At 34.9% G+C, this 15,772-nt stretch overlaps 1 protein-coding gene across 2 annotated transcripts in view; it reads right to left on the bottom strand.

The window, feature by feature from the left end:
* Window positions 1-15,772, bottom strand: part of Tmprss15 (transmembrane serine protease 15) — a 106,006-nt gene that overhangs the window by 4,662 nt on the left and 85,572 nt on the right. For both annotated transcript variants that reach the window (XM_057765654.1, XM_057765655.1), the window contains 5 exons: window positions 13,444-13,539; window positions 9,877-9,926; window positions 9,555-9,741; window positions 5,062-5,243; window positions 3,547-3,642 (listed from right to left, as the gene is read on the bottom strand). In XM_057765654.1, the coding sequence (XP_057621637.1) occupies window positions 3,547-3,642; window positions 5,062-5,243; window positions 9,555-9,741; window positions 9,877-9,926; window positions 13,444-13,539 (611 nt within the window). The remainder of the gene's footprint in view (window positions 1-3,546; window positions 3,643-5,061; window positions 5,244-9,554; window positions 9,742-9,876; window positions 9,927-13,443; window positions 13,540-15,772) is intronic.

The following is a 15,772-nucleotide window of genomic DNA, read 5'->3' as shown; positions in this document are numbered from 1 at the left end:
TCTGCCCTCTTCTCTACTTATGGCAAATAGTTCTACCATGCATGATTTCACTCTATAGCGACAATGGTGAAAATCGAGTTGGGACGAAATTTTACAAATCGCTATTGCTTCCATAGTGCCAGTCGAGTCAACAATACAGCCCACCATTAACTCCCGAAAACTGACAGACAGCAAACATGAGAGATGGAAATAGAAAAGTTCAACCATTCTCTCTCATTGGCTCCATGAAGATCAAGGATAGGATAGGTGGACAGACTCTAGTTTTACAATAAAAACAGAAGCTTCTCTTTTGTGTTTGTCCCTGGATAGAAAATTAGTTTGAGTAACAGAGCTCTTTAGTAAAGGAAACTATGAGCAATGTCTGTGTATTTAATATTTCTTTCTTTTATAAAATTTTACTTTTATTACTTTTGAGTTGCAAGTATGTGTGTGTGGATAGGCATAAGAGTGCAGGTGGCAGGGGAGCACAGCAGAGGGTGTCTCATCCCCTAGAGCTAGAGGTAAAGGCAGTGTGTTGTGAGCTAACAAGCCTGGGTGCTGGGATGCGAACTCAGGTCCTCGGCAAGAACAGTGTATATCTTAACTCTGAACCATCTTTACAGCCATGTCTCTTTCCATGTGGATGATTGAGAACACACACACATACACAAATACACAATTATAAACAGATATATGGCCAAATTTGCTTATTTTAAAGTACTAATTGCCTAACTTTAAGAGTATGTCTTCATTTCTTTCTAGTAAAAAATATACTCACAACTAGCTAATTAATTAGTAAAATAAACTCATAAAATCAGAAAATAGGATTTTATGAAGTTGCATAGATATAAATTATAAGATAAAATTAACAAAACTCATGAAAAAATGCAAGAAGGAGAGACACATGGTCTAGCCATTTCACTCTAAATGATTCTTTTGCTGTTTTCCCCCTCCTGGCTCCACACTGCCTTTAGAGACATTTTAATTTAATTAAAATATATTTTAGGAATAATAAGCAAGCCATGCTTGCTCAGCTCCAAAAAAACATCTTGCATTGAATAAAGAGTCTTAAATTTTGTTAGCAGATAATTTGTTTTTGATGTCTACATTGTGGCTATAAATTGTTCTTTTGAAATTTGAAAGATAAAACATCTGTCTAGCAATAATTTTACTATCTTAGCTTCCAACTTAATAAGTCATGACATTTTTCAAGAAGAGAAAATTAAAAAAAACATAGTCTTTGACTTGAATATACTTTATGGACAGCGGTCATTAGCTACTGTTAGCCAGACAATGTGACTGTTGTGGATTATTATGTTGAGTTGCCAGGCAGGTGAGCACGGGCCTCAGAACTTGATCCTTTCTTTAATAAGCAAGCATTTTTTTCCATTTTAAAAGATCATTTGTATTTATTCTTTAACATGTTTATACACACACATATCATCTCTCAGTCAACTCCTCTCCCCCATTCCATTTAAAAAATAAAATAAATAACCAGAAGGAATAAACATGTGGAGTGTATTTACACAGGCCAAGTAGGATGTGGTGATGAGGTTTCCTATCTCCACGTCTTATAGGAGCAAAGGCTGAAAACTACAGAGCCATTACCTATATTTTCTCCAAAGGGTATTTTCAAAGTGAAGGCTTTGATCCTTAGACTAGACATTTCCATAATATTTATGTATTTTTCTTAAATACATGTGGGTCATTTATCTATCATGGTTATAATTTATGACTATAAAAGTCACATGATCCTGCCAGACAGCAGTGTCCTTCCTTTTTGTGTAGCCCTACTGAACACTCAAAAACCTCTATTCAAGATTGGGTAGTCCTGGAAGGAATCTTGTAGTCAGAGTCTTGTAATTGCATTTTGATGGCATGAATATCTTGGCTATAATATATAATTTGTTCACACATACATACATACATATTCTGGTTAACTGTAGTTTTAAATTTATTTCTCACTATATATTGAAATTAAGAAAATAATGATATCAATGTCTTGGGGGAGGGGGCTGCCTCCTCTATGCTACAGCAATGTGTATGTCTTAATTTAGGATTCATGTATGCATATGTAAGATATATCATCTATCTGAGTGTTTATCCTTTTTGATGATAGACCTTCAGAGTCCTTTATTCTGTACTTTGAAAAGAATAGAACTTTGTTGCTATTTATAATTCTCTTACTGTAGGGATCACACTGGAGTTCTTGTTTCTGTATAATTATTGCGCATTTGATCAATATAACCTCCTCTGCCGCTCCTCCTACCATCTAATAATCATTGGTTGTCAACTTCTATGCCTTCAACTTTTAATGTTTCGCCACGTAAGTTTCCCCATGTATTAGTGTGCTTAGTTTATTTCACGTAAAATAATTCTCAGTTTCAAACACGATGATGCAAATTTCAATATTTCACCATTTTATAGCTGAATCTCATTCCATTGTGAATATATACTACATTTACTTATTTTCCTTTCTGTGTGTTTTTGACACAGTGACTCATCATGTAGTCAAGGCTAGCTCCAAACACCCAAAGCTCCTTCCTCAGTCTCCATCTTAGTCCAAATCACTCAGTCCAATTAACATCTTTTCTTTATCTGTTCATTAGTGCTATATACAGGTTGTCTCCTTTTCTTGCCTATTGAGAACCATGCTGCAGTGAACATGCTATGTGGAGGTATCAGCATGGGCAAGCTAATTTCATTTCCTTTGGACATCATATACAGTAGTAATACTTTTACATCATATGGTAGTTCTATTCTGAAATTTGGAGGAACTTTGTGACATTTCCCCAAAGACTATACTAATTTAGATTCCCGTGAAAAATAGTCGTAATTCTCCTTTCTTTATCTGTTCATCTGCATATATCTTTTGTTTTCTTGTTAGTAGCTGTTCTTCCTGGGGCTAATATGATATCTATGTGATTGTTGTGAATTCCATTCCCTGGGTAACTGCTGCTGTGACTTAAGGATATTTAAGGGGCATCATATTTGTGTTTGGAAACATTCCATCAATAAATCTTAAGGAGTCAATAATATATAAATATATGATCTTATATTTTTCTTATATTTGATACCCTTTGCCAATAGGTAGAAGCAGCACATTTAACTCAACAGAGATCCTCTTCTCATTCCAGAGAATTTAATGTGAGACCATAACACCACAAATAAAGACAACATTGTTGATTGCAAAAATGTAAAAAAGACAATAACTTCACTCTTGAGATGAAACTTCATTTGCACAGGTGAACATAAATTTATAGAAACTTGGGCTATAGTCACTTCAATATGTATATATATTTAATTCATCAGTATTTCATTATGCTAAATTTACGTATTAGTCTTTGAGTTTTCTGGGTTATGGTATTGGATTTGAGACAATCTGACAATATTTGGAGCTACTATATAAGTGTAAATATGAATATAATCCCAATAACTGTTTTAGAATATTCTGCAAAAAATAATAGGTTAAAATATGTAAAAATGTTGAAAATATCCACAGCAAATTTAAGTAGCATACTTTTTTTTCTAGTATACATTTTCTCATTTCCAAATGTGATAACTAACCTCCAATTTCAGTAGCTCCCCAGCCAGCAATTGAACAAATTTTCCCTGAACTGAATATTTGATTTTCTTCTGGTAAACAAATAGGCTGGATATAATCTGAAAAATCAAGCAAAACAAAATAAACATCAGAAATAAAACAGAACATCACTCATGTTTCTAGTAAATTAAAAAAACCATTTCAACACTTAATATAAAAAGTTTGTATTTGAATTTCATTATACATGAACAACTTCAACTATTAAGGGGCAAAGGCATTTGAGAACAGTCTTTATTTGTCTGTGTTTGATGGTATGGTGAACTCTAGATTCCTCTCCATCATTCTCTAATTAATCTTTTTAATATACATAATGCTTTAGTTCATGATTTATCATTTTATTTTATTTTTATTTTTTGTATTTGATTTTTAAATAACCATGGTACTCATTATAAAATAGCTCCAATTTTGTAAGAGGACTGTTCTTTTAAATTTTTGTTTATTTTCATTAAATTTTTGTTTATTTTAATTATATGTGTGCATATACATATATGAATGCTTATATGCATTTATTAATATGTGTATGTACATGTATGTCAAATATCACGCATTTGCATATTGAAGGCAGAGGACAACTCTAGAAAGCTAGTTCTTCCCCATCATCTTGTGGGACCCAGAAAGTGAACTCTGGTCATCAGAACTGTATGAAAGTGCCTCTACCTGCTTGTCTTTGCCTGCTGAGGCATCTTGCTTGTCTTTTTAATGTTCTTTCAAAAGGTTAGTTAAGAAAAAATATTGGATGGTGTTTTAAAATATTTTTGACACATTGAACCACATCAAAACTACTTTTCCTCAAATTGTCTTATTTGGATCCTGTGGAAGCATCATGTTTGACTATTCAACATCAACTTACAAGTCCTTTGATTTTAGTAAGCTTCTGATGCCCACTGGATGCACGAAAGACATAGAAACGATTATTCTTGAGGACAGTATGATGCTATTCAGGACTATAATGGCCTGCTTTTCCATAATCCATATGTGGACCAATTCCATGAATTTAACTCTCATAACAAACATGAATATAATCCTGATAATTATTTTATAAGATTCTGCAAAAATGAATTGATTTTATAGACAATGACAATGTTGCCCAACCGGGCTTTAGAAAAGACTTCAGAGTAATGGTTTAGATTGAACAGAACTCTTTAGGACAAATTTCACTTTATCAGGTGATAGTATATAGGCATTTGAGACAATCCTTCATTGGTTGGTCTAGCGATATTATTGGGTCTCATTTAAAGCTGTCTCGACGTGTATAACATATTTCATTAAAACTTATCTCTTTTATCTTTATATCTTGCTTCATGCATTTTGGCAGATAGACCTATGTTTCCATTGTATGACCTACATAAAGAGGACTGGTTGAGATCCTGTTACTTGTCTATGAGAGTTCATTTAGCCCTGAATTGCTATTGATGATATTTCAAGTCTCACTTTGGATTGCTATGAGAAGATTAGATGGCTAGATAGAGTTCTCTTACCTGTGTAATTCACTTTAAACTCAAGGTGCATCATAACAATGTCATTGAACTTTCTTCTCCTATCATAATGAGGACTGATGACAATTTGATCGATTACCCGTCTTTCTACTTGAGGAGAAGTCAGATTTGATTGCATATGCAGGCCCAGGACTGCTGTCCACCTGGTTGGATCTACATTTCGTCTGAAAATTGTGATAAGAAAATATTTTCAAGTAACTTTCCATCTAGAAGAGAACTTTCCAGACATTATCTAATGAAAGCTAGAACTGACAATGTTTCCATTTTATAGTATTCCTTGATTCCTCTAAGCAGTGTTTCTTTGAAAGTATTTTTTTCTTATTATATTTCACTGATACAGAAATTGGGACACACTTAGGGACTGCCATTTCATGTTTTGATACAGGTGCATATATGATGTTGAAATGTTCAAGTCAAAGTAAACAGTACATTTTCTCTAACATTTATTATTTTCATGAAATTACTCAAGATGCTTACTTACACCTTTTTGAAACATATGTCACTATTATTTGTAGCCTTACTGTTGTTCAATAGAAAACTAACCTCTACTTTATGTCCTAGCCTTACTTTTTGATCAAATTTCCTCGAGTTCTCCTCTGTTTGTGCTCCTTATCTTCTGGTAATCACTATTGTATTACTAATTTCATGTAAATCAAATTTGCTGGGTTCCACTTGTGACTCCATTTTAATATTCCTAATTAAGTTACAGAAGCTTAATTAATGTTATTTTTCTTCTAACATGTCTTCTCAAACATCTTGTGTTATTGTATTAGTTACTTTTCTATTGCTATAAACAAAACATGGAAAAGGCAACTTATATAAGGAAGAGCTTATTTGGCTCCTGATTCCAGGGGAATCGATAGGAAAGCCTTCATAGGTATCATTTCTGTTGAAAAGGAGTGATTCTATGTGTTTTCAATTTTTTCTTTCTTCATAGATTCTAAATACTAGCCAAAGTGGAAGAACTGGGCTGGGAGTATAACTCAATGGTAGAATGATTGGTTAGCATGTTCAAGGCCTTTGGATTGCTTGCTAGCTCTGAAGAAAATGAGATAAGGGAAAATAATAGAATGTAATAATAGAAAGAAGGAAGAAAGGAAAGGGAATGAAATGATAGGAGGGAAGACAGAAGACAGAGGACAGGTGGTCATATTGATAGCAAACCCTAATTCTTTGGATGCTACTTGGATATTGCTTCTTCAGGTGTAGAAATTGGCTTCATTCTGTGAAATTTTACCTCTATCTTCTAGGTGTGGTAAAACTGATTATCTTAGAATTTAAGGAAAGAGAAAGTTTGGGAGGGATCAGAAAGGCATGCCCTCCTGACCTGTCAACCCCAAAGACTAGCACACATGCTAGTACAATATTGCACCAGATACGTAAAGTGAGCTCATCCCCAAATAGTGGTGCTGCCTCAGAAACCAATGTTTCCAGAAATAAAAATAGTATGAGAGACATGGAAGAGCAGTATATAGTGAAACAGACAATAGTATAGGTAGGATTTTGTAATTGTAAACTGAACCCCTCTTCCATTTTAACATTACTATATATGACACAAGAGCAGTCTCAGCAAGTTTGTCCATAACCCTGTTTTCTCCTAGCATAGTTTGTTGAATTCTAATTATTCTTTTCTGAATAAGATGAAGATCCAAAGAATACAGCCTATTATAATTTTAAAAAGTAAAATTTAAGGTATTTCTGAAATTGAAACTGCAGAGTAGAAAATCTTCCAAGAATTATCAAGAACAATTCAGAAAGTAACATCAGCCCAAATAGTATAAAATTGGTCAACTTTCAGCAATTTATGCATCAATTAGTAATTATCATGATTATTCTAGTCACTATAATAACTTGGTAATGGAAGGGCACGAGGCTACAAAAAGAAGTGTTAGTATTATAAAAAGTGAATAGAAAACTAGTGCATGCCTGATTTCTATCCTGCTCCTGAGTGAGTATAAATATTGTTGAAGAGAATGAAAGCGAAGTAGAAGGCACTGGGAGGAAACCGCAAAATTATCATTATCTGCCTGTGGACGATTCATAGAAACAAGGAATCATTTGGAACTCCCTCCTTTACATGACTTCCAGAACAGCCCATGCACTTGTGGTTTCTTTTTCACTTAACTCTACCCACTCCTGCTCTCTTTCTTGGCAACTCTAAGTGTTAGAATACTTTAGGATTCTGCTTTAGGTCTAAAAAAAAATCAACCTATATTATATATTTAATCTATAGATAAAATTATTCAGTGATACCATGAATTCAAATATCAACAGCATGTTATTATACTTCAATCCTTGTTTTTCTAGAATTTAGAGCCAAATTGACCAGTATCAATAAAGACCTACAACCAGACATTATGTAGAGAGACAGTCTAAATTGGAGGTTGCCATCAGGTTGCTCCCCCTCAGCTCTTGGAGAACTCCTAAGAGGGGTCAAAAGACTGTAGGAGTCAGAAGGGATGGAGGCCATTAGGAGAACATGGCCCACTGCATCAACCAAGCAGGGCTCATATGGGCTTACAGAGACTGAAGTAGAAAGAATAGGGGCCTGCATGGATGTGCACCAGACCCTCTGCATACATGTTGTGATTGTTAGCTTGCTGTTTCTGTGGGAATCCAAACACATGAGCAGGTGTATCTCTTATTTTTTTTACCTGCCCTTGAGACTCTTTTCGTCTACTAGGTGGCTTTGTACAGTTTCGATATGAGGACTTTTTGCCTTGGGATATTGTATCTTGTTTTGTCCTGTTTGGCTGTGGACTCTTGGAGGCCTGTTCTTTGCTGAAGAGGAAATGGAGGAAGAGAAGGTCTGGGTGGTAGGGGAGATTCGGAGTATCTAGAAGGAGGGGAGGGAGGGGAAGCTGTGATTGGGATGTATTATGTGAGAGAAGAAACTATTATTTTAAAGAAGATAGTTGAGATATGTATAAAAACAAGAAACCTTAACTTCCTTCATTTTTACGATGTTTATGTTCTTATTTCCTCATCTCAACATTATAAAATACACACTGTTACTTTTAGTCACCCCTGAATTATTCCTCATACCTTTTGCTTATGTGTCTTTCTTACTAAATTTCCAGCATCTTCAGCTGTGATCCTAGGGTACCATCATCAATTTCTATTTTTTTGCAATTTCAGTTTTTCTTGGCAGTTTTATTCCTATATATCAGCCTGATTAGATAAGGTTTTTCTTCAGCCTCTACAAGGTTGTTCATCATTTATTATGGTCTTTATGGTTCCTCATCTAGACTGTACTTCAATATCTAATGTTATTGTTGCCCCTTTAAGAACCATAATAAGTAGCAATATGATCAACAGTAAAAATGTTTACATGGTAGGCTTGGGCCTATACAAAATAAAATGCTCTTTTGTGCCTTCTCAGATGACCTTGTTTGCTCTAGGACACCTTGCTGAGGGAGGAAATGGCTCTCTATAGGTTGAAAAAGAAAAGCGTCCATGGTGGAAGCTATCAGTTGCTCATACAATCAGGAAAGGATGCTAGAGATAAAAGGGAATATAATGGCTGAGGGATGAGAGCAGAGACATTAGTGATGAACAACAAAGAACTTGCAGTTGTGTAAGAGGCAACTAAGAGGTCTTGAAAGGAGGCAGGCTATGAAAATTAAGGCCAGTGTTAGCATGCCAGCTAGTTAGCTTTCCTGAGACCACATCCAAATCTCCCAGGAAATGTGAGTGTTATTAATAAGCTTTATTACAGATTCTTATTTCTTCTGAAGGTAATTGAAACAATATCTAAGGGAATCTTCCTCTTTTTCACTAAAGAAATGCCAGCCTATCTTGTAGACAAGGTGTTAACCCACATTAACTAAGAGCAACTTTACAGACTTTTTGTTATCTATACTTTGGTAAATATACAAAGAGAACTTAGTTTAATCAATAGTGCTTGAGGCACCTGTGAGGTCAGAGGCCGTTAACACCAACTAATAACTAGCAGACAGTCATAACTGAAAAAAAAGGGACGGGGGAGGGGGACAGATGTGGGTCTTCAACTATCGCTTATTGAGCGAATGGTCCATGAACAGAACACAATCACTTCCCTGGTTGGGTTAGGGGATTATGCACAGAGCATATGGACTGAGAATCAGCTCCAGATCTGATAGCCCAGAGAACCAACCATTTCACAACAATTATCACAAGCATTGTTATGGCTGTATTATGAGTGCATAGCTTATTTCAAAGGCTTTTTCTTCCAGTTGGACCGACCCCCCTCCCCATTCAACTATCGAGAGTTTTTCTCACTTTTTCTTAATTTGTCACATTTAATTAACATCTCTTAATAAAGCTTGTATTGTTCTTTGCTTACTCCTAGATGATTATGCATATTACGTCTTTATTAGCATCACAGAGAGGACATAGAAACACTGTCTCAAGTCAATCTTTGGTGATGGTGAGGATTTAGCACCCTGGCGTATGTATGATTCATGTACAACTGGGCCCTTCATATCCATACTTACCCATAGACACAGTGTGCAGCAGACACTAGCCATTCACTGCTGACGAGAGACGCACCACAGAGCAGCTGGTCTCTGAAACTGTCTCTGTAATACAGAGCCACAAGCCAGGGCCACGACCCTGCCTGGGCATCACTTCCACCAACGATCTTTGGGTTGACTTTCGAGGTCACCATTTTTTCTCCACATGCTATCACAATAATTGAAGAAATGAGATATACCATATTTTTATATGAAAATTGAAGTGATGACAAAATAACTTCAAGTGACATAAAATTCTGTCTGGAATTTTAAATTGAAGGCTTAAAGGGTGACAAATACTTACATTTATGGTTACAATGTAGCATAATCAATAAATTTTGTGAGCACTGAAGACTACAACAGAAAATAAGTTTTTGTTAGTTAAATAGACATTTAAATATGTATAACAGATATAAAATTCAGGAAAAGCTGAAATCCACAGAAGAAATTGACCCACCTGAATATCAGATAAGGCTGTGTTTACATTTCTGCAACTTATTCTTTATGCAATTTAAAAAATTACTCAGTATCAACATAATTATAATAAAACCTAGTGTATTGGAATTTCATGGAGACTATGAGAAAATTTTGCTTTGGAATTATCATAAATTAAACATAATTAATATTTGATCTATGATAGATATTGCCATTTTGCTAACACCAACCCTGGATTTTATTATTTTCTCATTCTTAGGGAATATGTTTCAATACCTATAGTATTTATCTATAACCAAATACAATACAGTACTGACCCCTGTGCCCAACTACCTATGACACATCAAGGTTATAAATTTTGAAGTTTTGGTGAGAGTAACAAAAAGTGATTTTTAGCTGGGCGATGGTGGCGCACGCCTTTAATCCCAGCACTCGGGAGGCAGAGGCAGGCGGATCTCTGTGAGTTCGAGACCAGCCTGTTCTACAGAGCTAGTTCCAGGACAGGCTCCAAAGCCACAGCGAAACCCTGTCTCGAAAAACCAAAAAAAAAAAAAAAGTGATTTTTTTCCCCACAATTTTAAGAATAGATAATGCATGTATAGTACAGGTTGTATATTTTTAGCATATGAATTTTCTTTCCTTATTATTCAGAAAAACCTTTAATGATATACTCTATTCCTTTATTTTGGTGACACTATTGAGCAAATTATGAAATACTTGGAGAAAATCACTTAATACTGCAAGTAATTTTGAGAATTAAAATAACTTCTGAAGAATTAATGGAAAGATAATGTATGCCTGGGTTATGTTGCACCAAGAGATGGTTCATTCAGGACATAATAAAATTGGTTAGTGCTACCCAGATTGGCAATAATTGAAATTAATGAACGCTTCATATATGTATTTACCACTTAAAATATTTAGACTGTGATTGGCCATTTAGAGTATGTTTGGCTGAAGTAACAGAATTAAGACTGCCAATGAGGACCAACTGATAGCAATCAGCCTCAATATCATCAGTTTCAGTGCTATTTAGCGTTGACTCATTCTGCTAGGCTGTGCACTTTTTCCTTCAAGTGAAAGATGAATGAAGCGCAGGCTATGTTTCTAAGAGAGGCAGACGTGTGCATGGAAAGCATGAAATAATAAATAAGCACAGACTGCTGAAAAAGTATCACCTACAGTTTGGAAATTTGTTTTAAGAGCCAAAAAACGTCCATAAAGAAAATTTGTTTGTAAGGTGTTGCACAATTCAACCAGCAGAGGGCAATGTTACACCAGGAATCATGGTACTTCACACTTCTGCTGCTGCTTAGGCGATCCATGCATTAAATAACACACGTTTGTATACATGTGCAGACATGTAGAATTAAACGTTGTGCACTTAAGTACTTACCTGAATGAGGTGTGCAAATTGCTTAAGTTCTTTTACTTTGGGAAAAGGATAAAAGGAAAAGCACAGAAAAATGCTTTAGCTCAATCAAAGCACCTCCGTGATTTTAGAACATGCTTGATAAAGCTTATTTATAAGCACATGAGCCTACATCCCATTAGTGATATTCTCTTTTAATGTACAAGATAATTTCAATAGAAATATAGGAAAATGTATTTTTATTAATAATCAATATGAGTATGTCTCTCTCTTCTCTCTTTATATATATATATGTAAAATGATAAAGCTTATTTATCTTTATATATATATATATATATATATAAAATGCCTCTAAGTCTGTTTTCTTTATGATGCCCACATGTGTTTGAATGAAAAGTAGTTTATAGGATGTCTCATAGAATATTTTCAAGTCTCACAAAAACACTTTTCAGATCTACAGTAGTCAGCAATAAAAATCCATATTTAATATGGCTTCTAAGACATTGTTACTAGTCTTCAAAAGAGCAAACAATGCCAAATTAGTTTTTTATCAAGCACAGAGTAGTTAGAAGTTCATTATCATTTTGACAAGACATTTCTACTTTTCTCTGGTAACTTCTTTCTAATATTTCTCTTTTAAAACAAGGATGCTCTTAAAGGCACCATTTTTCATATGACACTGAATATAATAATTGTACAATAAATAAATAAAAGCATAAATTAGTTAGCTAAGGGAATGAATGAGTCATCATGTCTTGGATTTGCCAGTGCAGCATAAAGTGGCCGATTAAGAAAAGGATTGAGGGCATTTAACTAATCTTTTTTTGTTTTGGTGTAAAGAAAGGTAAAGAGTGCATCTATAAAGTCTTTTTTAAATGTCATGAATGTAGATGTAACAATGGCATTAATATTACTTGATTCTGACACCTTTTCATAAGAATGGAATGACATGTTCCTTTTCTGAAGCATGTATGCAATTATTTTGAATGACCTTTAACTATTTTTTTTTCACTTTCTTGCTAATACTTAATCTATGAAACATGAGCAGGTAGAATTCTCAGTCTACCAGAGAAACATGAATTTGAGAATGTTTTATAGAAAGGAAGCTGGAAACCTGTTTGAAAACTTCCAAATGGTTTAGCTCATTTCTGGTGAGACTCGTGATATCATATCCGTCAACATTGATACAAAATATTACACTGCAAAACCCTTTTATTGATACTAAATATGGTCCTTACAAATTTGATTTACTGCTTGTAAGTGCTGGCTTTCACCAATAGTAGAATCACACAATGCTATTTTTAACATTGAGTCTGTTAGACCAAATCCAGTGGTAATAAGATGTTAATGCAGAGTGCAACCCCAATGTCTCCTTGCAGTCATTTCTCTTCCACAGTTCATCTATTGTGAAATTATAAAACTCAGAGGCCAATTTCATACAAAAATTGCCACTAATGCCTAAATAGGAGAAATTACATAATTTATTCATGATATGCTTTTGAATAGAGGAAGGGTGTTGCCTTACAATACCCTACAAAGGGCTGCAGGAATAAACCCAATGAGAGAGAGAGAGAGAGAGAGAGAGAGAGAGAGAGAGAGAGAGAGAGAGAGAGAGGAGAGAGAGAGAATATAGGCCTAATTATACTATTTTAAAATGATATTCATATTATTTGCTAAGAAAGATAATATTTAATTCTCATGTCACTCCTTGCCTTTTGATAGTTGTCTAAGGAGTGTAAACCCTCAGTCTAGGACTTACAATTTCTTTTTATGAATTTTAAGAATTTAGAATATGAGAATAAGAAAGGTATTAAGGTATATCATTTCCCTTTCTGTATGCCAGAACTTTAGTTACTTACATTTCATTAGACTGTCTTATAAAAATGAGAATCAGACAATCCTATCAGAAAAGACTAGTTAGATGGTGCTTTGCTTTACACAAATAAAGAAAAGGAACAACTTTCATGTCTATGTGGTCAGTATATGGTACCACTGACATTGACTTCCAAATATTTTCTATCTAGTTTTGTTTACCAAATGAAAATAAAACATCTTAGTGCCCACCTGGGTGTTAGTGTCAAGCTGCCATTAGGGGCTTTGTTTAAACTCACAAAAGGTCCATCTCCAGCAGAGAACGTTGTCATTGATGAGTTTGCACTTCTAAGGGAGGAAAAATGTCATATAAACAGAAGATAAAATTACCAACAAAGCATGTTACATTTTAAATCATTTAATGATGCATATCCTGAAATAAATTATTTGATGGCCTGGGAAGAGTAGAGGGAGGGGAAACTGTGGTTGGGATACATTGTATGAGAGAAGAATCTTTTCAGTATAATATCAAGTGTTACTACAAACCATTTAGCAGAATTGTTCCTAAAGACATGAAAAGAAGTCCATTTTTGAGAAATGCCTTTATCCTACAGAATTTGAGAAATGCATATCCTACAGAATTTTACAAAGATTGCTACACAATTCTCTTGAGGATTTGATGTCTTTTCCATTTGTCTTTTCTTTGTGTGTGTGTTACTGAATGGATGCCAGTAGGTCAATGGGTCAATTTATATAAAATTTGAATAAAATGAAAATAAACACAGCATTCATGATTTAAGCCTTTCTTTTCATCTTTCAATAAAATCAACCCCCTAAGAACTACATTATAGTGTAATAACATTTTCAGAATATAGTTTTCAAATATCTTTTATTTTTTTCTTCTGGTATTTCTTTAAATTTAAGGTCTGAGCAGTCTTAATTCCAGTCTTAATTCAAAGACAGAAGACACAAGGCTGCTCTGAGGACCTCTGCATCCTGGATCTATAGTTGCCAACTCGAGAGCTACCACAGGGTGGCGAAAGACACCTCCATGTAAACAAGGCATCCAATTCAGGCTGAGTCCTGTGGTATCTGCATCATCGTCTGTCTTAGTGACATTTTTTTCTCCAGTTTCCTTACTTGTACCTTAAAATTTAGCTAGTGACTCGACTTTCAATCCTCAATCTTGTTTCAGTTCTTTTATTCATTCAAGACCATAATCTATAATACAAAACTATGCCTTTAAATCTGGGAGGAAGTGGGTAGGACAAGGAAAGAAGGAGAGAGGGTTAAAATGATACAATGTACAAGTGAAAAACCCCAACGGTTAACAACAACAATCCTTGCCTTTGGATTGTAAACATCCTGATTTTACTGGTATTTATGGCTGTCAGGAGACAATGTAGTTCTTACCCTTTCTTTCTTTTTTTGGAGGATGGTAGTGGGGGTTTCAAGTCAGGATTTCTCTGTGTTGCTTTGGAGCCTGTTCTGGAACTAACTCTTGTAAACGAGGCTGGCTTCGAGTGCACAGAGGTCTGCCTGCTTCTGCCTCCCGAGAGCTGGGATTAAAGGCATGCGACCCCTTTGCCTGGCTGTAGTTCTTATCTTTTGAAATGCCAGGTTGGGTCTGCTGTTGCCTCGCTAGAATATTCAGTGTCTCCCTAAAATAATACCTAACAGCCACAGTGTGTTTGGGTGCACAGGGAATGTGCATGGAACAGTCAATATTCGCATAATCAAATGAAAAGGAAAAATATTCATAGGGCAACTCCTCCTTCTTCCAGAGTTTACTATAGACTGAACATTTATTTGGCATTTTCCAGCCACTGAATAGAGGCTCTCTCTAATGCCCCAGAATTTGGTATATTACACTTTCATTTATAAAGCAGATAAATTTAATGAAAGAACACAAAGCCACTAATATTCCTTTAATAAAATCCCAAATCGATTTAGCAAAACAAAGAGAAGCATTACTATTGTTATTTTTGGAGATTAAACTATCTCCTCATACCACATGAGCAGAAGAATTATTTTACGTAGGTAGCCATATGCACATACATTTGCTGCAATTTAGATAAAAAAAGGTAGAGGCAGGCAGGAGAGCAGAGAAAACTGTAGAGCTCAATAAAAATTAATAAAAAAAAGGTAGAAGTGGATATAGAATTCTAAGGGTGTTCTAGTTCTAAGAACCTTAATAATGTAAAGTAGTTTCTAGGTGAAGACTAACACATTCATGTGAGAGGAGAATGTAGATCAAGAGCTCTGAATTTTATCAGCATGTACTTTTTGGTAGAAGTCATCAAATGAATTTAAAGTGCTAGGCCTCCTGAATGAGAAGAGGCTTTGTTTTTCCTGCTGGCTGCAGGCTTCAGACAACTGGAACTGATTAGTACACTTCTATGCTGTGAGGGTAAAGTCCATGGTGATAATTGCTCTCTAATCTCCCTCCAGACAGCTTTTTTCTTGTGTTTACTCATTATTAAGAGTTTCTCATTCTGCTCAAGGTCTACCACCTTTGAGCATTCTTCCAAGAAATTTACTAAGTCTCGTGTTTCCAGCAGACTTTCACAGGGCGCTTTGT

Source organism: Chionomys nivalis, chromosome 3, assembly GCF_950005125.1.
Source record: "Chionomys nivalis chromosome 3, mChiNiv1.1, whole genome shotgun sequence".
Taxonomy (NCBI): Eukaryota; Metazoa; Chordata; class Mammalia; order Rodentia; family Cricetidae; genus Chionomys; species Chionomys nivalis.
Note: the sequence above shows the minus strand (reverse complement) of the source record. Positions and strands in the feature narration are given on the sequence as shown.